Here is a 22,452-nt window from a genome sequence, read left to right as displayed (position 1 = left end):
AGAAGGCATGCACCATTTTACTGTGCTCTTCATCGAACAGTCAGTGGCAAGTTTTATTGCTTTTTCAAAAATGCAGCTGAAATTTTGTTTTGCAGATATGGATCTGTCACCTGATAAACCACCACCGATAGGGGAGCCTGAACTTTATCAGAGCTAAACAAAGCAGTGGGTTTGTATTTGGATCAAGCACAATGTCACTCTCCAACTGAAAGATTTGCTCTCACCGCCTGATTTCAAACTACCTGAATTTTCTACAATCAGACTTGTTGGTTACAACTTGTTCTCATCAACCAGTCATCCATCATTACCAGAGAAGGTTCACTGCAGAAGGAATTAAGAGACAAACTGCAGAATTCTAGAAGGGCTGAAAATTTTGATACATGAAAGTTTAAACTCCTCTGGTACACTCCTTTGTCTGTCCAGGAGCTCAGGTGGTGGGGGAAATGTATTGATGTTATTTTACAGACCTTGAGTGAGAGGTCTCCTAGGTTTTTATATTCACTCTAAACAGGAGGCAGCTATAGGCAGTGGGCACCCTTTCCTAATTTGGTAAGAGGCAAACTATTTGTTACTGGGTAATTTTTAAAAGCCTTTTAATCCCAGGTCTTCTATACAACCAGCCACATTAAGAAACAAATTGCAGTAATTCAATCACCCAATCAGTTGTAATAGTCAAATCTTATAGGACTCTACCTGGGATTTTGCTGTGGCCACACAGTGGAAAGATCCAAGTACCGGTGATAGTATAATGATAGCTTGAGCTGTGTTGAGTGTACTGACCTTTCAAAATTTGCACAGTAGAATGAATAAGATCTGTGGGCTGCCATATTAGGCAGAACAGCCTAACTCCTGAAGTATATGAAGCCAAATGTCAAGTCCTTTCCATTTGTGCAATATAATAGGTGCCTTCCAGGAGCAGAACCTTTCAGAGGTACTGAATATCCAGATCATGCTGGTTATTTTCATGACTGCTACAAATGAAGGTATTGGGATAGTTTTAAGACATAGCTTTAGCAGAATTGAGCTAGTTTTGTTGCAAGTGTTGTCCCACGGATATACATGTGTATGTATATAAAGGAATGTTGTAATATTGTTCTTGTCGCATGAACTCGTGGAGTGACTTTTAAGATGGGACCTAGCAACTTCACTCAAGCAGAGCTATTTTTTCCAAGAGGCTTGTTGCACTGCTCATTTCAAAACTGTACATTATACTGAATTTGTGTTGCCATTTGGCTTTACAGATTGCTATGTTGCATGGGTATGCACACTCATTTTTGATTTTCATGTCATCTGAATCTTAATATACACCTTCCTTGATTACAGAGCTTGTGTGTTCTTCTGGCCTTAAGTTGTATAGCATGGACACTAACCTTTTCTAATGAACTGTTTGTGCCTGTTGGTTAGTGGAATTCTTGCATTAGAATACACATCCAGGTAGACATTAATCAGATTCAGTAAAGCATGATCTTATGTGAACCTGAATAAGGTGGCTTGGGTAACACAGATAACTGGAGTTTTAACTATTAAGACTATTAACTATTTAACTATTAACTACAGCAACAAGCAGGCACCTCCCATGCCTGTAAAGAGAGTAAAGGTATTTCCTGGCTTGTAGCAAACCCTGGTCTACCATATTTGGTGAAACTATAAAACCAAGATTAGAAAATTTTAACTATATCCTCCTATCTGCAAGGGAAGGAGTAGGCATACACCCAACTTTACACCTGCTTGTTCCTATAACAGCATTGTGTTTCAAGTGTGACTTTCTATGTAAAACAAAAATCAGAATATGTATTTTGAAGTCATAAGTGATGAGAATTCCTGATTGTTTTAGTATAAATCATATATATTTATTAGAGCAGAGACACTGACAGTATGGTATAGAAGAACCTTTTTCTGCCCAGTAATTGCCAGCCATTCCTCAAAAAAGAAGAAACTATCTCTGTGTCCTGTCCATTCTGTCCATTCCAGACAAATTTAAATTCAGCACCCATAAAATTACAAGGGCAGAGCATGCTGCATTTGATGCCTATGAAGGACATTTCCCAGAATAAAACTGTGGTGGCTGCAGAATTTGTTTTGAGGAGAGTGTATGGAAAGAAAATAGACACATAAAAACTGTAGTGATTGCTGGGGGGGGGACATATACTTAAACCAGCTGGTAGTCCCAACTGGAGTAGACCATGGAAAACTGACTTAACTGGTTGCCATTAATTCAGCATGTCTATTCTGGTTGGAACTGACAGTTGGCTATACACCCCAGATTCAGTCCCTCTCTTCACAGGTTAAGTTCAGCACCATGCACACAATTTCAGTCTAGTAAGTGCAGGTGCAAGCCACAAGATTCTGTGTGTCCAGCATCCTTTTGTACATTCAGCAACTAGACTAAGAGGAGGCTTCAGGATCTACCATGCCCAAGCATGTTTTGAGTGATTTCATCAAGACTTTGTGTTGCATCAAGTTCACTGAGAGTAAGGGGGAGTCTATTTCTGGAAACCAGATGTACTGGACTGTTGTGTTAGGCCTGTTACAGACTGCCAAAATAAAGCTGCTTCGGGTCTCTTTGGAGATATGCTATTTAAATGATGCATCGGTCCTAAGAATCCGGAGGTCGCACCAAAGCCACACTCCATTTCTAAGCACTGGAGTGCAGCTTTGGTGCAGCTTCCGGATTCTTAGGACCCATGCATCATTTAAATAGCATATCTCCAAAGAGACCCGAAGCAGCTTTATTTTGGCAGTCTGTAACAGGCCTTAGTTTCTCCACTCAGCTGTCCTTGCTAGCTCATGCTTTTACATCTATACAGGAGTTCAACAGATGCAAGTATTTTGGACAGTATGAAAGAAACAAACCAATAAAATCTAAAGAAGAAAATGTAAGAGGCAGTGTTTCTAAATCCTAAGGTAGGATTCTTGAACTGCATTCTGAATAACACCCAAGCATTTTCCTTTCCTTGATGGCTACAACTGTGCTTTTTGGAGATGAATGACAGTTCTTGGCAATAAATATGCACCCTTTGAATCCATATCCAAGAATGGTACCACCACAACATATAAACAAGAGGAAATTGCTGTTAACCATGTGGGGTGAGGTCAACAATCCTTCACAATTACCCAACTGTACTGTATAGAAACTACACTGCAATGGCAATTTCTTTCCATTACAGATGAAAATGAGATTTCGGATGACATATTTTGTTAAAAAATATTTATTTAAAAAAATACAACTGTTTTGTAAGTCTGGTTGCACATACATATTAACATGATTTGCTACAAAGTTTAAAGCCAACTTGCCATTATTATACAAGGCAAATTCCCTCTGTCATGTCTTAAACAAAATATTTAACACTCCCTCAAACTCTTTTTCTAAAAATTGCCCTAATTTTTATTTTTTATTTTTGCACCAAAGACTAAACAATAGAAAACAACACCTGATTCCTCAGGAAAGACCTTCATTGTGTTTTGATAGGCAACAAATAATAAACTAGCCATTAAAAGCAGATCGGTCAACAAAATAGTGCCGCTGTGCAATCCCTGAAAACCTTATATTGTAGAATGTGCAACCAAATCTGAAGCACACACCTTTAAAAACATTTTCTTCCCTTTCTAGCCAACATTTCAACATCATGAAGGTCTTCCCAATATCTTACCCAGAGGTGCTTTTAGTCAAAAGAATAACACTGAAAAGTTACTTAGGACTTTGGCTATTTATGCAACTGCGTTACACACCAGCATAATTTTATACAACAGCATTAATATACTGGATATATAAAAAGTATACATTTTCCATTTTAAAAAATGAAACAAGACTTGAGAAAACTACTCTCTCCAGCTAACTCCATACAGCTATTGTTACAATAGGCTAAATATTTGCAAGATATTAAGAAATCCTGATTAATCCAATAGCCAAATCCTCAAAAAGAACACTTGTGTCTCAAATGCACTGAAACAGACTTCTGGATATTTCAGGCTGCACAGATGTTACAGAACAGCCGTGGGCCAATCCACCTTCTGCAGTACACAAATATTTGCCCAAATTCAGGGGAGGGGGTGATGACATGAAGTTACACCTGGCCCCCCTCCCCTTCTGAGAAATAGTGCAAAGGCCTTAAAGAAAGCAGGGTATTACCAATGATAAAATGATGAAAAAATGCCTCCCTTTTCCTTCTGCCAGTCTGCAGGGCTATACTTTCTGCTGTAAAAACAATCCAAGCATAACTCTGCTCTCTTCCTCCTTCCTGCACTAGGCAGCCTAGAGGAGAAATGTCTCTGGTAAGAAGGTCAAGAATTAAGGCCGTTCTACTAGGAACAATAACCAAACTGTGAGAAAAGGAAGAAATAGGAAATTAACTGTGTTAGCTTATAAGAGCAACTGCAGGAGAATCATCTACATTGGGGTGGGGGGATGGGGGGTGGGCAGAGAGTAGCTGCTGGACAGTTTTTGCACATAGATACTTTTTCCCCCAAGCAACTTTAAAAAAAATCAAAACACACACATACACCCTTGATAAATAAAAGCTTCCACTCACACACACCCTTGTCAAATAAAGGGCTCCACACCGAGGAAAGATATTTATGTAATAAAGATGTAAACCAGAAGTCAAGTTCCTGTTGACTTCCTTACTGAACAAAGGTCTCTCCTGGTCCTAAAACAGCCCCACATATCCCCCACAGGTGTAAAGTGGTATAGAAAAGAAGAAGGGGAAAAATAAAAACAGGAAAATTGTTAAAAATCCAAGAGAGGCGGCAGGAGGAGGCCAATGCAGCCCTCAACCCTGGGCAGTTAGTTGCACATACCTTATTTGTGTAAACCTACTTCAGAATTCAATAGGACCTCCAACCTCATCTCTCCTACACAACATGCCTCTAAATCATATATTCGCTAGTTGTATAGCACTGAAATAGTTCAAAACAGGATCTTAATAATCCATTGGCTTTCCCCCTACTGTCTGGCCCTTCACAGCCTTTAGATTCCCTCGCATATTCTTCCATGCTGCAGAAACGTATTAACTAGGAATGCAAACAGAGAACAAAATGTTTGCTACTGTACCAATCACAAGCACTGTGATGTACATAAGGCCATCTGGTAACACTGCAGTAAAAATACAAATGATGTTTTAAAAATTATTTAGGACAACTTTTTTTCCATACAAGATTTACCAAATATTCATGAAAAACCATTTAGTACATAGAAGTTGGTGCAACTGAACAGCAAGAATGAAAGTCAACAACTTTACGCCAAGTTTCAATACATACTACGAAAGAAGAAATCTCACAGCTCAAAAGGCCTCCTAGAAAACCCAAGAATTTAGTTCACCACCCTGTGTTCTACTATTATGTAAATCACAAGAAAGACAGACCTTATAAAGACACTCTAGATGTGAAGTGAGACTGAAAGTAGAAGCTTCCAGTTATTAATACAGTGTTCTGTTTGTTTTATGAAATTCACAGCCACAATATGTTCTGATGGCCACTGTTTGAGATGTCTTCAAAAGGTGTGAACCATTTCATATTAGAGACTTAAAAATGAATGATGTTTCATCAAATTTAAATTTAACAATAATTTAAGTTTTCTTATTCACGTTAAGTGCTAGCTACCAAATACCAGAAAAGCAAACTGAATAGAAGTCTTATTTTTTTAAGCTAAAATGCCAGTCAAGTATACTGTGGAGAGTGGAGAACATTTAAGTTTTTAGGGCAAAGGTTTCTTACTCTGCCTTATTTCATGGAGTAACAAAAATAACTTTAGTTATTTGGATTATTAAATGATAAGCAAAACTGCATTAATGTCACATGAACTCACCTCCAAATGAGTTTAAGACACTTTGGCAGAAAATGACATGTCATATAACTGTACATTTGTTACAACAGTTAGAGTGACAAATATAATATGTGATGTAACAAATAGTACTAGAAAGCCTGAAAGTGCAAGTTATTTTAAAGCTGCAGTTACAAAGTGCTGTACATTTCACTCATAGGTAATAAATATACAATCTGGAGGCCCATATGGGTCCTTTATTATAGTATATTGCCTCTCATGCCAATTTTTCCAAACATTTAGATTAGCTTCCTCTATTTGATTGGTATTATTCTATACCTAGAAGAAGGAGGGACACATACTGGGGGGGAGGGGAAGGGCTCAAAGCCAATGAATCATGGAATGAGTTCTTTGAACATAAAAGGTGGTTTACATCCAAACTTTGCGAACAGCAGCCAATCCCTGATTGCTGGCATAACAGGGTTCAAAAACTGCTACGAAGAGGTATTCAAAGAAACAAGGTCAAGATGTCCATTGGACTAATGAGTGTGGCCCTTGCACAAGAAGTTCTTTAGATAATTTTATAAGAGGCCATTTACATTTTAGCCAGTTTTTTCTAGAGTTTGTAAAAAGGTGCACAGCAAGGACAATGATAATTGTAATATGGTAACTATTTTATTTTTTAAAAAGCAGAAACTGCTTTTGAAGCAAACGGTCATAGCAGGTAGCTTGAAATGTACCATCAAAAAGACAGGTACACTTTACATAAGGCTACTTGGCTAAATTCACTCTATGACTGGCATGCTTGTTTCACTCCTAGGTCAACATCTGATATTAGTACCCTGACTTGTCAATGAAGATGGAACTAGCAACCTTTATCATGCTCTACTGAATGAATTCACACCCAACAGTCAATCCTACTAGCTAGTTTTCTACTTTGAAACAGCACAACAGTGATGATTAGAAAATTAAAAGGAAGTACGGAGGTGATATTCCTTGTTTTCAGCACATGCCAACCTTAGACCCAACCAAGAACTAAACCAGAAAAGGAATACTGGTCAGTGGAGAGTCAGTAACACACTGATCAGTATCACTTCGTGTTCACTGATATGAGTAACAAAAGAGAAGACACCAAAAGAATACAATTAAAATACTCTCAAGATCCTCTTGTAAAGCTGATTTGATTGGAGAAAATAACTTTTGAAACAGCCTTATGTGCATTCTTGATACAAAAAGGGAAACCACTGGTTCAAAAGGGGGGGGGGGACTGAAATGTATACCAAGCCATCATATGTCCCAGGCAATACCTACTGCCATTTGAAAAAGGAAGAACAAATTAACTATTATTATAGAGCCATGAGCTGTCAAAGATACCCTCTGAATGGACTAGCATTCCAAGACTGTGGTACTATGTACACTTACTTGTGAAATAAGTTGCATTGAGATCAATGGGACTTCTGAGCAAACACACAATTTTAAAAAACAACAACACTCAATTCTTTATCCCACCACAGTTTTCCTAGAATAGGATGTACTCAAGCATAAGAACTGAGCAAACATACCAAGTTTGTTTCATATAATTGATCCTAAATACAAGATTTATGTGCATTAACTGCAGAATTTGCCCAGCCCTGAATTAAAATAAGAAAGCATTAATACAACAAAGCAGATACTGACTAGAAGAACATTTGTCATAGCATGAACTTGCAATGCTTTGTGAAGTCCTCCACACCACTTGGGAGAACTGATGAAAAAGAGAGAAAAAACAGTCCTTCCCACTTCACCTACAAACTTGAAAAATAAAATTTAGCTGATTGAGCATCCCTTAGTATTTCTCCTTTTAAAAGCAAAATGTCTGATGTTATCTGTTAATATAGGATTATGTAAAAAATGCAACAATAATGTGATTCAAGCAGATGAAATGAATGATATAGGACGTCCTAAAGATTGTAAAATCTGAATGATAATATAAAAACCATTAAACATTTAGTTTGCACCATGATTGCCAACTTGTGCATGTCAGCATTGCTCTTTTCTTTAGCTATCAAAGAGGAACTAGAAATAGAACTAAAAGATAATTAACTACTTAAGAAAACTCAGTAATACTCCAGACTGACTGTTATCTTTGTACACACACAGAGTCAGACATTTATTGTATCTGTTATCATCTAAAATAATTACAGATATTTACAACAGTTATGTTGCAGAAAAGAAAACATGCATGAAAATAGTACATTCTGACCTTACCTGTACCTAGTTGAAACATAACCTGAAAATATATATATCATTTTATATTTTTGGGAACCTTGCTCCACTGACACACTCCTTATTTTGGGATGGGGAGCATAGTAGGATGCATTTTACTTAAATAAATTACTGGCTAGAAAACCTAAAAGTGTGTTTAGGTGAAGGGTGCAATGGCACAAAATTACACAACAAATCTGACAATGAAAGAAGAGAAGAGTGGGTCAAACAGCCAAAAAGGTCAAAACAACCTGCCTTTTCCCAACTAGGCAAAAACTTGCTCCTGTGTAGTAACTTTAAAGGAAAAAAAAGGAAAAGCAAATTCCTTTACTTGCATCTGAACAAGCAATACCAAAGAGAGGAATTTTCATGGCCAAATGCATTACTCCAAATTCTGGTTCCCAACAGCTTCATTTCTGAATGGAAAGAATCCATAAAGAAAGAAGTAGTCATTTGCTATAAACTCACAAATGACTGATATCTCCATTATAGAATTTCTGCATCTGAGGAAGTAGATTTAAGTCTACTAAAGCTCATCTGCCAACTTCTTTCTTTAGTTAGTCTCAAAGATGCTATAAGATCTCTCTGCATAATATATCTGCTGTGAGACTGGGTTCTGAAAGCTAAACTAAAATGAATTGGATTAACTTGTATATCTAAACATACTGTACAGGTGTATCACATATGATACAACTAACTACAGTGGGCCCTTGGTACCCACTGAGGGTTTGGTTCCAGGACCCTTCTCCACACCCATAGATACCAAAATCCATGGATGCTCAAGTCCAATTACATACAGTGGGGTAATAAAATGATGTCCCTTATACAAAATAACAAAATTAAGGTTTGCTTTTTGGAAGTTTTAGAAAAAATATTTTCAAGCAATGATGATTGAATCTGTGGATACAGAGGGCTGACTGAACAACATTCACAAGAATATAGCATACTCTTTCCCATTATCATAAAAGTGAACAGTTTAATAGCCATTCATTTAGTGCTCAAGAAGAAATGTTAAAGCAAAAAACCACACTTGAAAACTCTCCAATACCCAATACTTATGTCAGATGCAGTCAGTCTAAAAAGACTGCCTTTAAAAAGTGCTGCTATTACTGGTCCACTGGAGAACACATAAAAACCACTGAGCAAACACAAGAATGCAGGATGTTCACCCTCACCTGCAACTTTCAGCTGTTTTTCTGTAAATTTGGATTGAAAATAATCTATGAAACATTACACATTCAGTTTTGGCACAACAAGTATATGCCTTTCAAATCCTATTTTTAGGGAAGGACAACTTTGACACGTCCAGATGTTAGTTTCCTCCACCCTCTTAAGCAACTTTGTCATGGGCTGCATGCCTCCCAAATGGGAGATTACACTTTTTTCAAAAACAGAACTGTCCAGAAATTTGATTCAAGTTTTTTTAAAAAAAAGGAAAAATATGCAGAAAAGATCACCCCACACTAAGCACAGCCCTGTAGTTTCCTTAAAAGACAATCACAATTCACAGAAGCTTCCAAGAGCAGCAATTCCCCTTTATCGAATTTTAAAAACCAAAATGTGGAAATGGGAGGGGGGTACACTGGGGGCTGGAGGGAGTCCCTATATTACCCACCCCTGCTCTTTCTTGTCTTGTCTGGAAAAGATGTCACAGCAGACTGCCAGAATCAATGGATAGGACACACTGGTAAGAACTCTGCAGGTGCGCTATGCTTGCAGGGATTGAGTAATATTGGCAAGGGGAAGCCAGACACAATCTGGTGCCTCTGAGCAGACTATTTCTCTAGTGTCCTCCTTCTTTCATAGTCTCTGTACTTGTGCTTTTTTCATCCTGCTGGCAGAGCCTGTCCTGCATAGTGCACCAACAGGAGTCCGATCCATATCTGCTGTCTCTCTTCAGGCTGATAAACTAGACAGTTTTCCTCTCACCAGACTTAATTTGACTGTGTTTGGGAGGGAAGCCAAATAAAAAAAACTGTACCATTCTTGTAAATGGTGTATTACAAATACTAGAAAGCTATTCAGTTAACCAATGTAAATTCAAACAAATTTAGTTTGTATCTTCTCCCTTACAAGATACTCAACTATGCAGCGCTTTCCTGCATAAGTACAATATGGGAAGCACTCTTCAGGCCTATATTCAGGCAAATGCCTGCCTGAACAAAGCTTGAAGTGATCTAAAGAAGTTCCTTAACGGGAACATATAAGTGCCTCATTACTATTGGGTGCAGGGGAGACATGGACATGCACATAGGTCCCATCCTGAATGACCCCATGCACCCAGAACAGAACTGCAAACTTCCCTTCAATCCAACAATTTTACTCTTGCACCAGAGAGATAATTGCAAATGGATGTCCTTTTTTCAACATTTCTGCTGCTGAAGAACCCACTAACAATCACCACTGTAACTATGATAGGAAATCAGACATTAGTTATGAATGCAAGTGGCCAAGACTTCCAATGCCAAACCTCTCATCCCTGAGCCATATGACATGATCACTGAAAAATTATCAAACACCATTACTGGTACTACATTTTTCAATAAATAGCTCTTAGACATATGGCCTTAGTACCTGCAAACTCAGGACTTTGTGCATCTCTTTATACAAAAAGACAACTACCAGTGATGTAGGCATCTATTCTGGATACTGTTACACTTTCCAATTTGGGTCATAAAAGCAAGATGTTGCACCAGCAAGCCAGCATAATGTTGCCATGAGATTATGAGGAAACCTACCATACTACACCATGCTGAAGATACAGTATTACACTGGGGGCTTGAACTGCTGACTTGCCACGAAGTTACACACTGCCTTTAACTCTTACAGACTATAAGCAGCTCATGCCAATTTCCCACTTCCACCTAAACCATCCTCACTAACAGAAACATATCCTAATAATGGCACAATGTTTTAGTTGTAGGAGCATCTATATCAGAGGTTCCCAGGGGTGCAAGATGGAATTTCTGGCGCAATAAAAAAGTGGCTTGTGTCCTTGAGTGATGAGCCATAACTCAATTTTCTAAATAGATTAACTTCTAATTGCTCAGTTTAGATTTGCATTTTATGAACAGAGCTTATTTTCTTTAAATTCAATTTGTTCACCTGCAGTCTTGTATGTAGTTCCATTTGTGGTTCAAAAATTAGAAATTTTACTTCTTAATCTTCAAATGTGATATTATTTTTGTAGGAGATACAAACATTAATCAAACACTTCCTAGGACTGTGGGGCATAGAAAAGGTTGGGAAGTACTGATCTACACATTCAAAATGTTAGTTCAGCTGTTATTCAGATTTAAATAAAAAACACACCATCCAGTGGAACTGGGGTCAAGAGGTGCTTCTTTTTTAGGATGCTCACTTTCTTGGGCGACGGGGAGAGAAAAGTACTGTAAAACAGAAACCCTCACTTCCCATATGACATTAGCAAACAACAAGACAACACTGCACACAGTACTGCAAATACATACTTAATCTGATACCACAAAACATGCACTGAAAAGTTTCTCAGTCTACCTGATTTGTTAGTTCAAGCTCTTCACTATTTGATATCAGGAGAATCTTTTTAATTTTCTCTTTTCTTTGCCTACCAAGTAATATCCAACTTAGAGAATTCAAATATTTCTTGAAGATCAAGCCTGTTCATTTCATGATCTATGCACCTTTGTATTGTTCAACAGCACATAGTTTCTAGGACAAGGGTGTTGGTGTTGGAATCATTCAGCCTTCCAGATGTTAAACTGTAATTTTCACCAGCCCAAAATCAGCATAGCCAATGGAAGGAATGCTGGGAACTGCACTCCACCCTATCATGAGGGCCACATGAATGCCTAGGAGATGACATGATGTTTTCTAGGATAGGTAGCTAGAACTTCCGACGCCCATCATTGTTTGAATCTCTTCTATATCATCAGAAATGCACATTAAAGCTCCTCCTTAGAAAGTCTTACAATGCATTCCTGTGCCAGCTGTACAGAAACTATCAATATTAAAAGCAAGCTTGGATTTCAACTTTCAATGATTAAGAGTATCATAGAAAAGAACAAGAATCAGAGGAGCAGGAGATTATTCAAAGGGGGGCTGTGACTGCAGTTTCAGCTGCTGCAAAATCAAATCAACATATCCACAAAAAAATAGATTCCCTTTAACAAGAAAAAAACTTATTAAACCAAAAAGAACCAAGGGAGAAAAGAGATAACAGAGCAAAGCCACCAATTAAGGCATTTCTGTACTAATTCTCTTATATCTTGAAGAGAATTTTTGCAAAGGCATTTAAATTGGGAATGACAAAAATCAAGTCAGCATATATTGTTTCTGTGGAATTATTACCAATCACTCCTTGGATTGCATCATTTTAATGTTCCTTCCTCTCGTTTCCTGATGTGTCCTATTCCAAGAAAGTCATGCACTATGTCTTCTGTAAATCTGGAGAGAAAGGCCCAGGAGTAGAGGGCCCATCCATTCCTGATACAGTAAATGGTCCATGAGTATTCAGCACTGATGGAAACTATAAAAGAGAACCAGATGTTAATAAATAATTGTTATGATTATTATTATTTATTTACATCCCGCCTCTCTTTCGATGACAATTGAAGCGGCTTACAATTTTAAAATTACATACAATCCCATATCCCAATATCCCATCCTCCCCTAAAATATCAATTAAACAATTAACAATTTAAAATCTTACATTAAATTACAGTGTGCCCTTCTTTTACGCAAGGGATCCGTTCCAGAACCCTCCCCCCCAGCGTAAAAGAAAAAGCATGTATGCTCGAGCCCCATTACAAGTAATGGGGCTCGTGCTCATGGCAGCATGGCACAGCGGCGGCGAGTGTGCGCCATGGGCGCGTGCACCATTGTTTCTTCCAGCATGTGTCAGCGCTTCTTCCGGCGCTGCTTTCAGCATATGCTAAAAGCAGCATATAATGGACCCACGCATGACGCGGGCACACTGTAAAATCAAACAATGGGCTATAGCGGATTCAGAGGGATCATACATTCAACTTGGTGGCCGGGATTTCTATTCAGGAACGGCCTGCCGGATGAGATCCGTCCTGACAGCCTTTTTGAAATTGTCTAAGCTGGTTACGTGACGGATCTCCTCCAGCAGGACATTCCATAATCCGGGAGCGGTTGACAAAAAGGTCCTCCGGGTGGTTGCAGACAGCCTAGTTTTTATAGTTTTTATAGGCTGCAATAAATTCCTCCTAGAAGACCTGAGTGTGCAGGGTGGATTGTACAGAAGGAGGTGGTCCCAAATGTAGGTTGGACCAAAGCCATTTAGGGCTTTAAATGTCATGACCAGCACCTTGTACTGTGCCTGGAAACCAATGGGCAGCCAGTGGAGTGATTTCAAGACAGGTGTTATGATTGCTTCTGGTTTTAGCAGTAACCAACCTGGCTGCCATATTCTGAACTAACTGAAGTTTCCAAACTAGGCATAAGGGTAGCACCATGTGGAGTGCATTTCAGAAATCAAGTCATGAAGTTACCAGCACATGTACCACAGTTTCTAGGTCCTCCACTTCCAGGAAAGGACACAGCCGGTATATCAGCTGAAGCTGATAACAGGCACTCCTGACCATCGTATTTACCTGATTTGTCATCTGGAGCGATGAGTCTAGGAGCACCCCCAGACTGAGAACACAGTCCTTTGAGGAGAGTGTGACCCCGTCTAGGACCAGTGGTTATATCACAACACCTAGATTAGGGGCTCCTACTGTGAGTACCTCTGTTTTATCTGGATTCAGTTTTAGACTGTTTTTCCTCATCCAGTTTATTACCGCTTTAATACATTCACTGAAAGGAGAGATGCCATCTGTAGTCAAAGCAGTAGACCGAGATATGGAGAAATATATCTGGGTATCATCAGCATACTGATAACACCCAAACCCATATCTCCGGATGATCTCTCCCAGCAGCTTCATATATATATTGAAAAGCATCGGGGACAGGATGGCGCCTTGAAGGCTGCAGTTATGTCAAAAGCAATGTTGCCACAGACATTTCTCTTTCTCAGTGTCAAAATCTTAACAATGGCAAAAGGTGCTGAACACTTCCAAAAGGTTTGAGTTCTTGAGCTGAACTTCTGGAGAGCAAAACAATGGTCAACTTCAGATGGCGTTGTTTCAGTGGTGAAAGTCAGGACAGGTTCATTGTTTGATTCAGTATTCCTGATGTTACAAGTGTCCATGTTGCGCAAAACCACAAGTGAATAAGACTGGACCAAGATTTTTTTTTTTTTTTACAAACAGTATAAAATCATTGTAGCACCCAAAGCCATTATCACAGGGCTATTTACATTAATAATCTGAAGTAAAATATCATGCTTGGTTGAATTCTTCTACATTTCAAGTAGTCATGTGAAATGTATCCTTATTCTGCGCACCAATAGCTCAGCTGAAGGCCTTTATAAAGAAGCAATGGAAATCTACTTCTAGCTTCTTCTAAAACAGAGGCACTTGCCAACATAACAGAGAAAGACAAATGCTGCAAGCTTCAGGATTTGCTATAGATTACGTTTTCGTGTATTCAGTTTACAACTTTGCCCCATCTTTTCCCAGAGGAAACAAAGCAGAAAAACCATCATACAATATAGCTCTTTCATATTATTTACCATGTATAAATAATAATAAATGATATGCTTTTTCAGTCTTGATGGAAAGAGGAATGCTTTGCACAAAACACAAAGTAAAGAGAAACACTGTAACTGCATTCAGCTGAAATGTGGTATAACAGAACCTGTGGTTCATTGCAGAGCTTCCAAGATATATGAAAGATTGTATAAACCAATGGTTCTCAATCTTTGGTCCTACAGTTGTTTTGGATTTTAGCTTCCAGAATTCCTGACCATTAGCAAAGCTGGTGCTTCTATGACCTGATGTTCAAAATGCATGGAGGACCAAAGTTTGAGAACTAGTGACCTACACTGAGACTTACTGTACTTCTAAATGAATAGTCACACTTACATAAACCTTTATGTAATAATTTCTGTTCTATCTTCAAAAAGTCCTGCTGGCTCTTTAACAGAACTTATTTGATATCATTTTCTGGAACTTACCTGGAAAAGGGTGGTAGCACCTGGTAACCTTGCTGGACTGAGGGGAGCAACTGGGCTGAGAGTACTCCAGAAATGGATACTGGAGAGCAAGGGGCTTGGAGTCAGCAAAATAGGTGTCTGAAGACATACAAAATAGTGATAGAAAACAAGTTATAATAATATTTATTACTTGAAGCTCCCATTAACTTCAATGTAATAACCAATCACTTGTTTCAACACCTCTCAGATGAGACCAGAACCCAAATAGGCAGCTGATAAAAAACTGGAAAGTCATCACATATGAGTTTATCAGACAAGGGAAATTGGAAGTATAATCCAATAGCAATCCAAATGCAATCATGGGGTTTAATGTTATTGCGTGACAGACTACCACACGCAATTTCGGGCAATGGGAAGTCAGTCCGAACACAATCATGGGGTTTCACGTTATTGAGTGATAGACTAACACACGCAATTTCGGGCAATGGGAAGCTATTTTCAAGCAATGGGAAGTCAGTTCGAATGCAATTTGAATTCACGTAAATTCGCTGAATTAGCGAATTCACGTAAATACGTTCTGGCCCCCCTTTCTTTTCATTCGAAATTAAGAGACATTCCTCCCATGTGATAAACTCCATAGAATGAGAGAGTGATTAATGTGTACAAACCTAAAATGGGAGTTTGATGGAATAAATCTTACTGTCCTAGCTACAGCTCATGGAAAAATCTAAAAGAATGCAACTACTTATTTTCTAGATGCCCTGGGTCCCATGCAGGGAGAAAGGCATGATCTAAATTCTAAAATACTGTACCTGCAGGACCAGTAACAGCATTTCACTTACCATGTCTGAGGCGAAAAGGTCTATTAAGTAGGTTAACTACTTAACCATGGTTAAATAATTCAGAAAAGGTTGAAAGATTGCATGCTCCCACATCTACTTTCTCTTCTATGGAGTGGAAATCTCCCATAAACTGTATCACACTATTATGACAACAACAACATAAACTGAGCTAGCATTCCTACTTAGTCTAGGACTTCTGTGTGTGTATGTGCTTTCAAGTCATTTGTCAAATTACGGAAACCTCGTGAATTTCACAGCACTTCCTTAGTACTGTACCTAAATTAAAACTGGTATATCAGATCTTGTATTAAGCAAGAATTGTGCTAAGTTTAGCTATTTTTATGTGGCAGCAGACATAACAATTAACGAGGCAAGAACAGTTTGCACTCCACAAGAAGAGGGTAGGGGAGATGTGATTTTACCACAACCTTCTAATAGCATTTTGTTGTTATGTATCTTCAAGTTGAACTGACTTATGGTGACCATATCACAGGGTTTTCTTGGCAAGCTTACTTCAGAGGAGGTTTGTCATTGCCTTTCTCTTAAGCTAAGGGTGTGTGATCGTCCCAATGTCACCCAGTGGGTTTCAATGGTCTCCCAGAGTCCTAGTCCAGCAACCACATTTAAATAACAAGGAACAGTGGATTGGATCAAGGATCTGCCTTACTTGAAGCAAAGGAGCTCTGCTCACTGAACATGCCTTCAATTGATTTTCAATTAGTGTCAGATTCAGGCTCCCCCCCCCCCCCCCCAACCTCATGTAGCATTTCTGTGGTTGCTATCTGGAAAAGGGAACAGGAAGTCCATAACCTCTTACACATGTCTAAATTTCAGTTCCTATGTTGGCCCCTAATGGAAAGACATGAAATGACATGAAAAATCAGTTCAGGAAGCTTGGATATCTCAGGATATTTATACTTCCACCACCAAATGTTCTAGAAAATTTAAGCATCCTGTACCCAACTTCCATTCTACTTGTGTATATACAGACTAGACATATGTACTGAACAGATGCTGGTACTGTGGCAATGGATGTGAACACAATCAGCCCAGGAGAGGTTTCCATCTAGCCTCTGTTTCTGCTCCCATCTTTCAAGCTTTATGCTGCCCCACAAAACCAAAAATTACTGATATTAATCTTTTCCCCACCAAATTGCCCCTAATGCCTCCTAGGGACCTGACCTCTTCCCAGACCAATTTAGGCTCATGAAAGGCTTTTCACCCCAGATCTTAAAAAGGCAAAAATGCCTCCCAAACCCTCTGGGGTAGGCAATGAACCATTCCCCCCTACCAAGATTGGAAGTAGGATTTCTGGAGGGCACTAAAGACCACAAAACTGCCCTGAGGGATGCCTGTGGGCTGTACTTTCCCCATCCTACTCCATACTCATACAGGATCTTATTTAAAAACAGAAAACAGGGATTACCTGTGAAAAAAGTGCTGGTGTAAGAGAAGCAGTAGGGAGAGAAGGGCTTAGTATTCCCAGAGGACTTGGGTCACTGCCAGTAATGACAAGAGCAGGGGCAATCTCCAGTCCTTTTGGCTTTCTAGTTCGGCTATTGCGAAGTTCCTTTTCTATTGTGGAGGAATCCTGCTCATTAAACTCCAAGACTTGATTGTGAGACTGCTCCAGCTGCTGGCAAGCATCAGACTCAGTGTCTGTGTCTATAACCAGATCAGGATTAGAATTTAAGGGTGGCAAAGGAGATCTGGAAGGAACCTGGAGAGCAGGGGAAATGGAGGCTGAAGGAGGCATAGGGGTGAAATTGGTGGTTAAACTTGGCAAAGATGTTGAAGTTTCAGTGGGAGCCGCTTTTGGTATTACTAAAGACTCCAAGGCCTGGAGACTTTCATCTGAGCTAGAAGGGAGGGTAGAGGAAGCTGATATAGAAGATGTTGGTTGAGTTGTCGAGGCAAGGGGTGATGGCAAAGACTTTTTGGAGGACATGGTCACAAATTTTATGACTGAAGGTGTAGACTCCTGGGGAATTTTTTTCTCTACCACTTTTTCAGTTGGGTTCTCCATCTTGATTGGCTTAAAGAGTTTTACACATGAGGATGAATTCAGGGAGTTCAAAGTAAATGAAGAATATAGACCTGAGTGGATATAGTCATTGCGACTAGAGGATTTTGCACAAGACTGAGGCTTCTCTTTCCCACAGTTCTCCGTCTCCTTTATAGTGTTATTTGCATCTACAGTGCCTGTCTGTGTTTCAGCATCACCCTCAATCCTACCAACTGCTAGTGGATCCATATTCAAAATGTCTGGATAGGACACAAACTTGTAAACAAATTTCTGACCATTCACTTTTTTAATTATATTCTGTAAAAAAAAAGAAAAAAGTTATCAGGTACATTTCACAACTGTATTTTTGTCAGAGATGTGTGTCAGTTGGTCAAGCAGTTTGCCAAGCCTAACATTACCCAGGAAATTATTTGTCTTGCGAGTAGGTACAATACAAGTTGATTTATTATGGGTTGGATCTAGATCAGTTCTTATAGAAGTTAACCTTTTTATACTACAATTCCTAGAATACTAAATCATCATGGCCACTGTTTCAGTTTTCAAAGAAAGTAACTTCCCCCAGCTCTGATTCAAAGTACGTTATCCCCACTGAAATCAATGCAAAAAGTAAGTTACACCTGATTTCCACAGAACCTAAGTAACTGATCCCGGATCAAAAGTTAAATCTCACTCCTAATTTGAAACCAAAGAGTAGTTTACAAGTTGACGGAAGGGCCACCAATCTATCTTCTAAGCAGGACACATTCTCTCTTAGTTTCACCTAGCCAACAGCATTTGGGGATTCCAGAATCTTGTCTGTTTCAGAGCACAGCCATTTCATCCCTGTCCAGCCAGCCACTAATCAAAAAGTCCATCCATGATCAAAATAAGTGAAGATGACTCTGAAACTATATTACCATTTTTCAAAGCCTTGAAAATAATGAGCAGAGAGTAAGTCAATTATGTCCACATTTATGGCTTCGATTTAGAAGGCACTGAAACTGAAGCTCACATTCTGAAGATAGGCACAACATTCCCACGAGTGTGTGCACAATGTTCCAGCACCAAGGTTAAATATTCAAAAGAGAGAACGTTTATGTAACTTTTTGATGTAGCTGAAGGTAAACAAGCAGGTGAAACCTTCTGCAGAACAGAATGAACAATAACAATTTCAATACATCTGAGCAATATTCTGTGGCACTTATCTTTTCTACTTACCAAAGTACACAGTTCAATTTGTGTAATGTAAAGTTAATATGTAATGCTTAATAGCCAAGCCAGTGCTACCCTAATTTAAGTTCAAATCAGTACGCCAATTGGAGCTGACATTACTCCTGAAGACTTATTTTTTAATTCAAACATCCACATAAAGACAGGTACAAAACAAACCATTTACTGTATTAAGAGTTCATAATCAATATCCACTGTTCTCAGACAGTATTGATTAAAACTTATGGTGTTCCTCTGCTTTCAAAAAATATATAGAGAGAATGAAACAGTGCCTGTGCTGAGAAGGAAGGACAGGTCCCTCATGCTATAAACTGTTCTTCAAGAAGTCATTCAAACATATTTGAAATAAAGCAGAGGGATGTAGGAGGCTACTCAGCTTCAAATCTAAAGCAGAATATTTCAGAGAGACACAAAATGCTATTTACTGCCCTCCCATGAAGTTAATTTGTATTGTTAGACTCCCATCTCCCCTAACTTTGTACTATCTTCTGGTGACCAGGCAACTGGGTCTCAGGAAAGCTTCAATTAATTGCCAGAGACAGATTTTCCATAAATTATTAAAATTATGCATTTAATTTTTTTTAACAGCAAGGACATACATGTCTAAATCACAGCAATAAGCAAGGCAGCGCCTATGCTTGTTAAGCAATCAGAACTGGGAATTATTTGTTTGACAGGCTTATACTCTGAAGACAATCACACTCACTCATAGGGCCAGCCCTGTCATTAGGCAGAATATGGGAATCACATCAGGCAGCAAAGTGCCAAGAAGATAGATGTATGCCATACAAGCTCTAAAGAAAGCTGCCCTGCTGCCAGTAATGATAAAAGAGTCAACTGACAGTCCAGTCAGCTTTTGTACATGGAGTGGGAGGTGGCACTACTGTGGACAAGGCCTATTCATTCAACTAAGGCAGACCAACAACATTTTTCTTATTTACATTTCACTTCAGCTTAATAATCATGGGGCAGCTAAATCAATATAATCTCCTCTGAAGTGAAGGAGAACATCCACAAAGCTCATTAAACAAAAGCAATAATGTAAGAATGTTAAAAGCCTCTGGGGCAAACAAAAGACTGAGTTACCTTCACATAATAATATCTGAGAGCACGACTGAGTTTGTCGTAGTTCATACTGGGCTTGTTCTTACGGATCCCCCAGAGGCGCGCCACTTCTTCTGCCTGCAGAAGCTTGAACTCTCCGTCATTGGAGGTCCAACAAATGAGATCCTTATTCTGAGGTTCCTGAAGAAGTTGCAAAAGGAACTGCCACAAGGTGATCGTGCTGTCCATAGCAGTGAGCTGAAATTCAAAGAAAGATAGGGGAAAAGATTACCACAGAAGCCATCCAAACCATCTGGAGACATGTGCATAATCTCCATAGCTGGTGGTGAGCAGCAGAGAAGGTGCATTCACTCCAATTCCTACCATGAGACAAGAAAGTTGGGCTGCCAATAGAAGCTAAACACAAAAGGCTTAGGAGTCCTGCACAATGTCCAACACTTTCTCCTCCTTCTATAACCAAGAAAATCCAGCAAATGTCACACTCAGCAAAGGATAGGAGAGACCCTCTCATGACCACAGCAGTTTACCACATACCGTGTAGCTGCAGACATAAGGACCACCAAACACAGTGTCCAAACACAAATCAAGGAATATGAATGACACTGCAGACTGGGTCAGCCAGAAAAATCAACAGTAGCAGAGCATGTTATAAACCATCCTAGGCATAAAATGCTGTTTGAAAACACTGTAATTCTGGACCATGCCAACAACTATCAAGTCAGAATGCACAGGGAAGTCATTGAAATCCATAAACACCTGGACAACTTCAGCAGGAAAGAAGAAACCCTTAATTAAACACTGGTCCTGAAAAACACCAAAATCAAGACCCAGTAAATGCAAATGAAAACCACCCAAGGTGAGGGGGGTTTCCCAGCAGACAATGGTTCATTAATTAAACAGACACCCTGAGGCCATTCAACAACAGAACAAGACACAGATCAACATGTAAATCACTTCCTCTCAACCATAAACACTCCACTCTCTTCTGTGCCAGCATTCTCTGAAGATGCCAGCCACAACTGCTGGGGAAATGTCAGGAATAAATTCTTCTAGAACATGGCCTCATAGCCCGAAAAACTCACAAAAAACTAAGGATGCCAACCATGAAAGCCTTTCACTTCACTTCCTCCTTTTCTTATGAAGCCATATATTGCCTCCTTTAGCTAAATTAGGTCAGCTTGGAGAGTCACATTCACTCCTTAAATTTTTCTGTAGAAAGTCTATGTGGGGTTAAACTATTGTCTGAAAAGAAATTGTGCCATTGCAACAGTCAAAGAAGACTTCTCTTCCATTCAAGGCAAAAACAGCACAACACAAAAACGAAAGCAACTCAAATGCATACATATCCTTTCTCTGTTTAAAAAAAGAAAGAAAAAGATCATTACTGCTACAATGGTGAAGGGGAGGATTTATTTGTTCGAGGACAGATCTGCATTTAGCTTTGGGCACTGAAATGTGTGTTTTGGTTAAATCTAAGTCACTAACTTAGATTTAACTCCAAACAAATTGGAGAATGAAAGTATCCAAGACTCTAGACCATTTCCCATATTATGTTTTACCAGTGAGCCTATGTTTGCAACTCTGTACAAACTTCACAAGGGACCTCAGGAAAAATTCACTTCCTAATGGGTCTACCTGCAGCTCCACACATTTGCAAAGACGTCTTAGTCACATTCACATGGTGCAGTCTTAAGCAGGTACCTAAAAAAAGGAATGTGCCAAATGGCTCTAACCTTCAAGGCTAACTTGAATGTTAAGATATAACGAGTTGGGATGGTTAAAGATACAGAGATTTATAACCATCACATCAAAAGCCAATCAAAAATCTGCTTCCTGCCCTTTCTTCAAAGAAGAGAGGATGAGCAGCAAGGTAGCCATGAGGTTGGGCAACTACAGAGTGCTGTAGCTAGGGTTGCCATAAGTCAGGAGCTCCAAACCGGGACAAATGTAGGACAAATGTAGGGCAACATTTTCAAATGTAGGACACTTTTTTAAAAAAAATGGAGGACGCGCAAAAAATTTGAGGGTTTTAAAAAAATGTTAATATAAATGCATGTTTTTTAGACATGATCAAAACGGAGGACATTTTGGCATTATTCCTAGACAGATGGCAGAAATGTACTTGCCCTTGGGTTCAACTGTACTTCTCAGAAGTGTGTACTTGGGCAAGGGACTGTGGTTTTTCTTCAATGTGCATGAGTTTGTAAAAATCACAGCAACTTACATTGGCCGTGCCTCAGAGGCTTCTAGATATCAATATCACCAT

The 22,452-nt window shown here is 39.1% G+C and overlaps 2 protein-coding genes across 4 annotated transcripts in view; one reads left to right on the top strand and one right to left on the bottom strand.

Moving 5' to 3' along the window:
* Positions 1-2,099, top strand: part of MFSD4A (major facilitator superfamily domain containing 4A) — a 66,127-nt gene extending 64,028 nt beyond the window's left edge. Inside the window, exon 10 of the mRNA XM_042462426.1 lies at positions 96-2,099. Within this exon, the coding sequence (XP_042318360.1) occupies positions 96-157 (62 nt within the window). The 3' untranslated portion in view covers positions 158-2,099. The remainder of the gene's footprint in view (positions 1-95) is intronic.
* The window catches only part of ELK4 (ETS transcription factor ELK4), a 36,289-nt gene that overhangs the window by 2,105 nt on the left and 11,732 nt on the right, over positions 1-22,452 (bottom strand). For 2 of the 3 annotated variants that reach the window (XM_042462428.1, XM_042462427.1), the window contains exons 2-5: positions 20,208-20,423; positions 17,313-18,209; positions 15,066-15,182; positions 6,093-12,509 (exon numbers count right to left, since the gene is read on the bottom strand). In XM_042462428.1, the coding sequence (XP_042318362.1) occupies positions 12,411-12,509; positions 15,066-15,182; positions 17,313-18,209; positions 20,208-20,414 (1,320 nt within the window). In that variant the 5' untranslated portion in view covers positions 20,415-20,423 and the 3' untranslated portion in view covers positions 6,093-12,410. Of the gene's footprint in view, positions 1-6,092; positions 12,510-15,065; positions 15,183-17,312; positions 18,210-20,207; positions 20,424-22,452 lie in introns of those variants that run through there. The other variant, XR_006103442.1, reaches the window with a different exon arrangement.

Source organism: Sceloporus undulatus, chromosome 4, assembly GCF_019175285.1.
Source record: "Sceloporus undulatus isolate JIND9_A2432 ecotype Alabama chromosome 4, SceUnd_v1.1, whole genome shotgun sequence".
NCBI classification, from domain to species: Eukaryota; Metazoa; Chordata; class Lepidosauria; order Squamata; family Phrynosomatidae; genus Sceloporus; species Sceloporus undulatus.
This window is presented reverse-complemented; position numbering and strand designations above follow the sequence as displayed.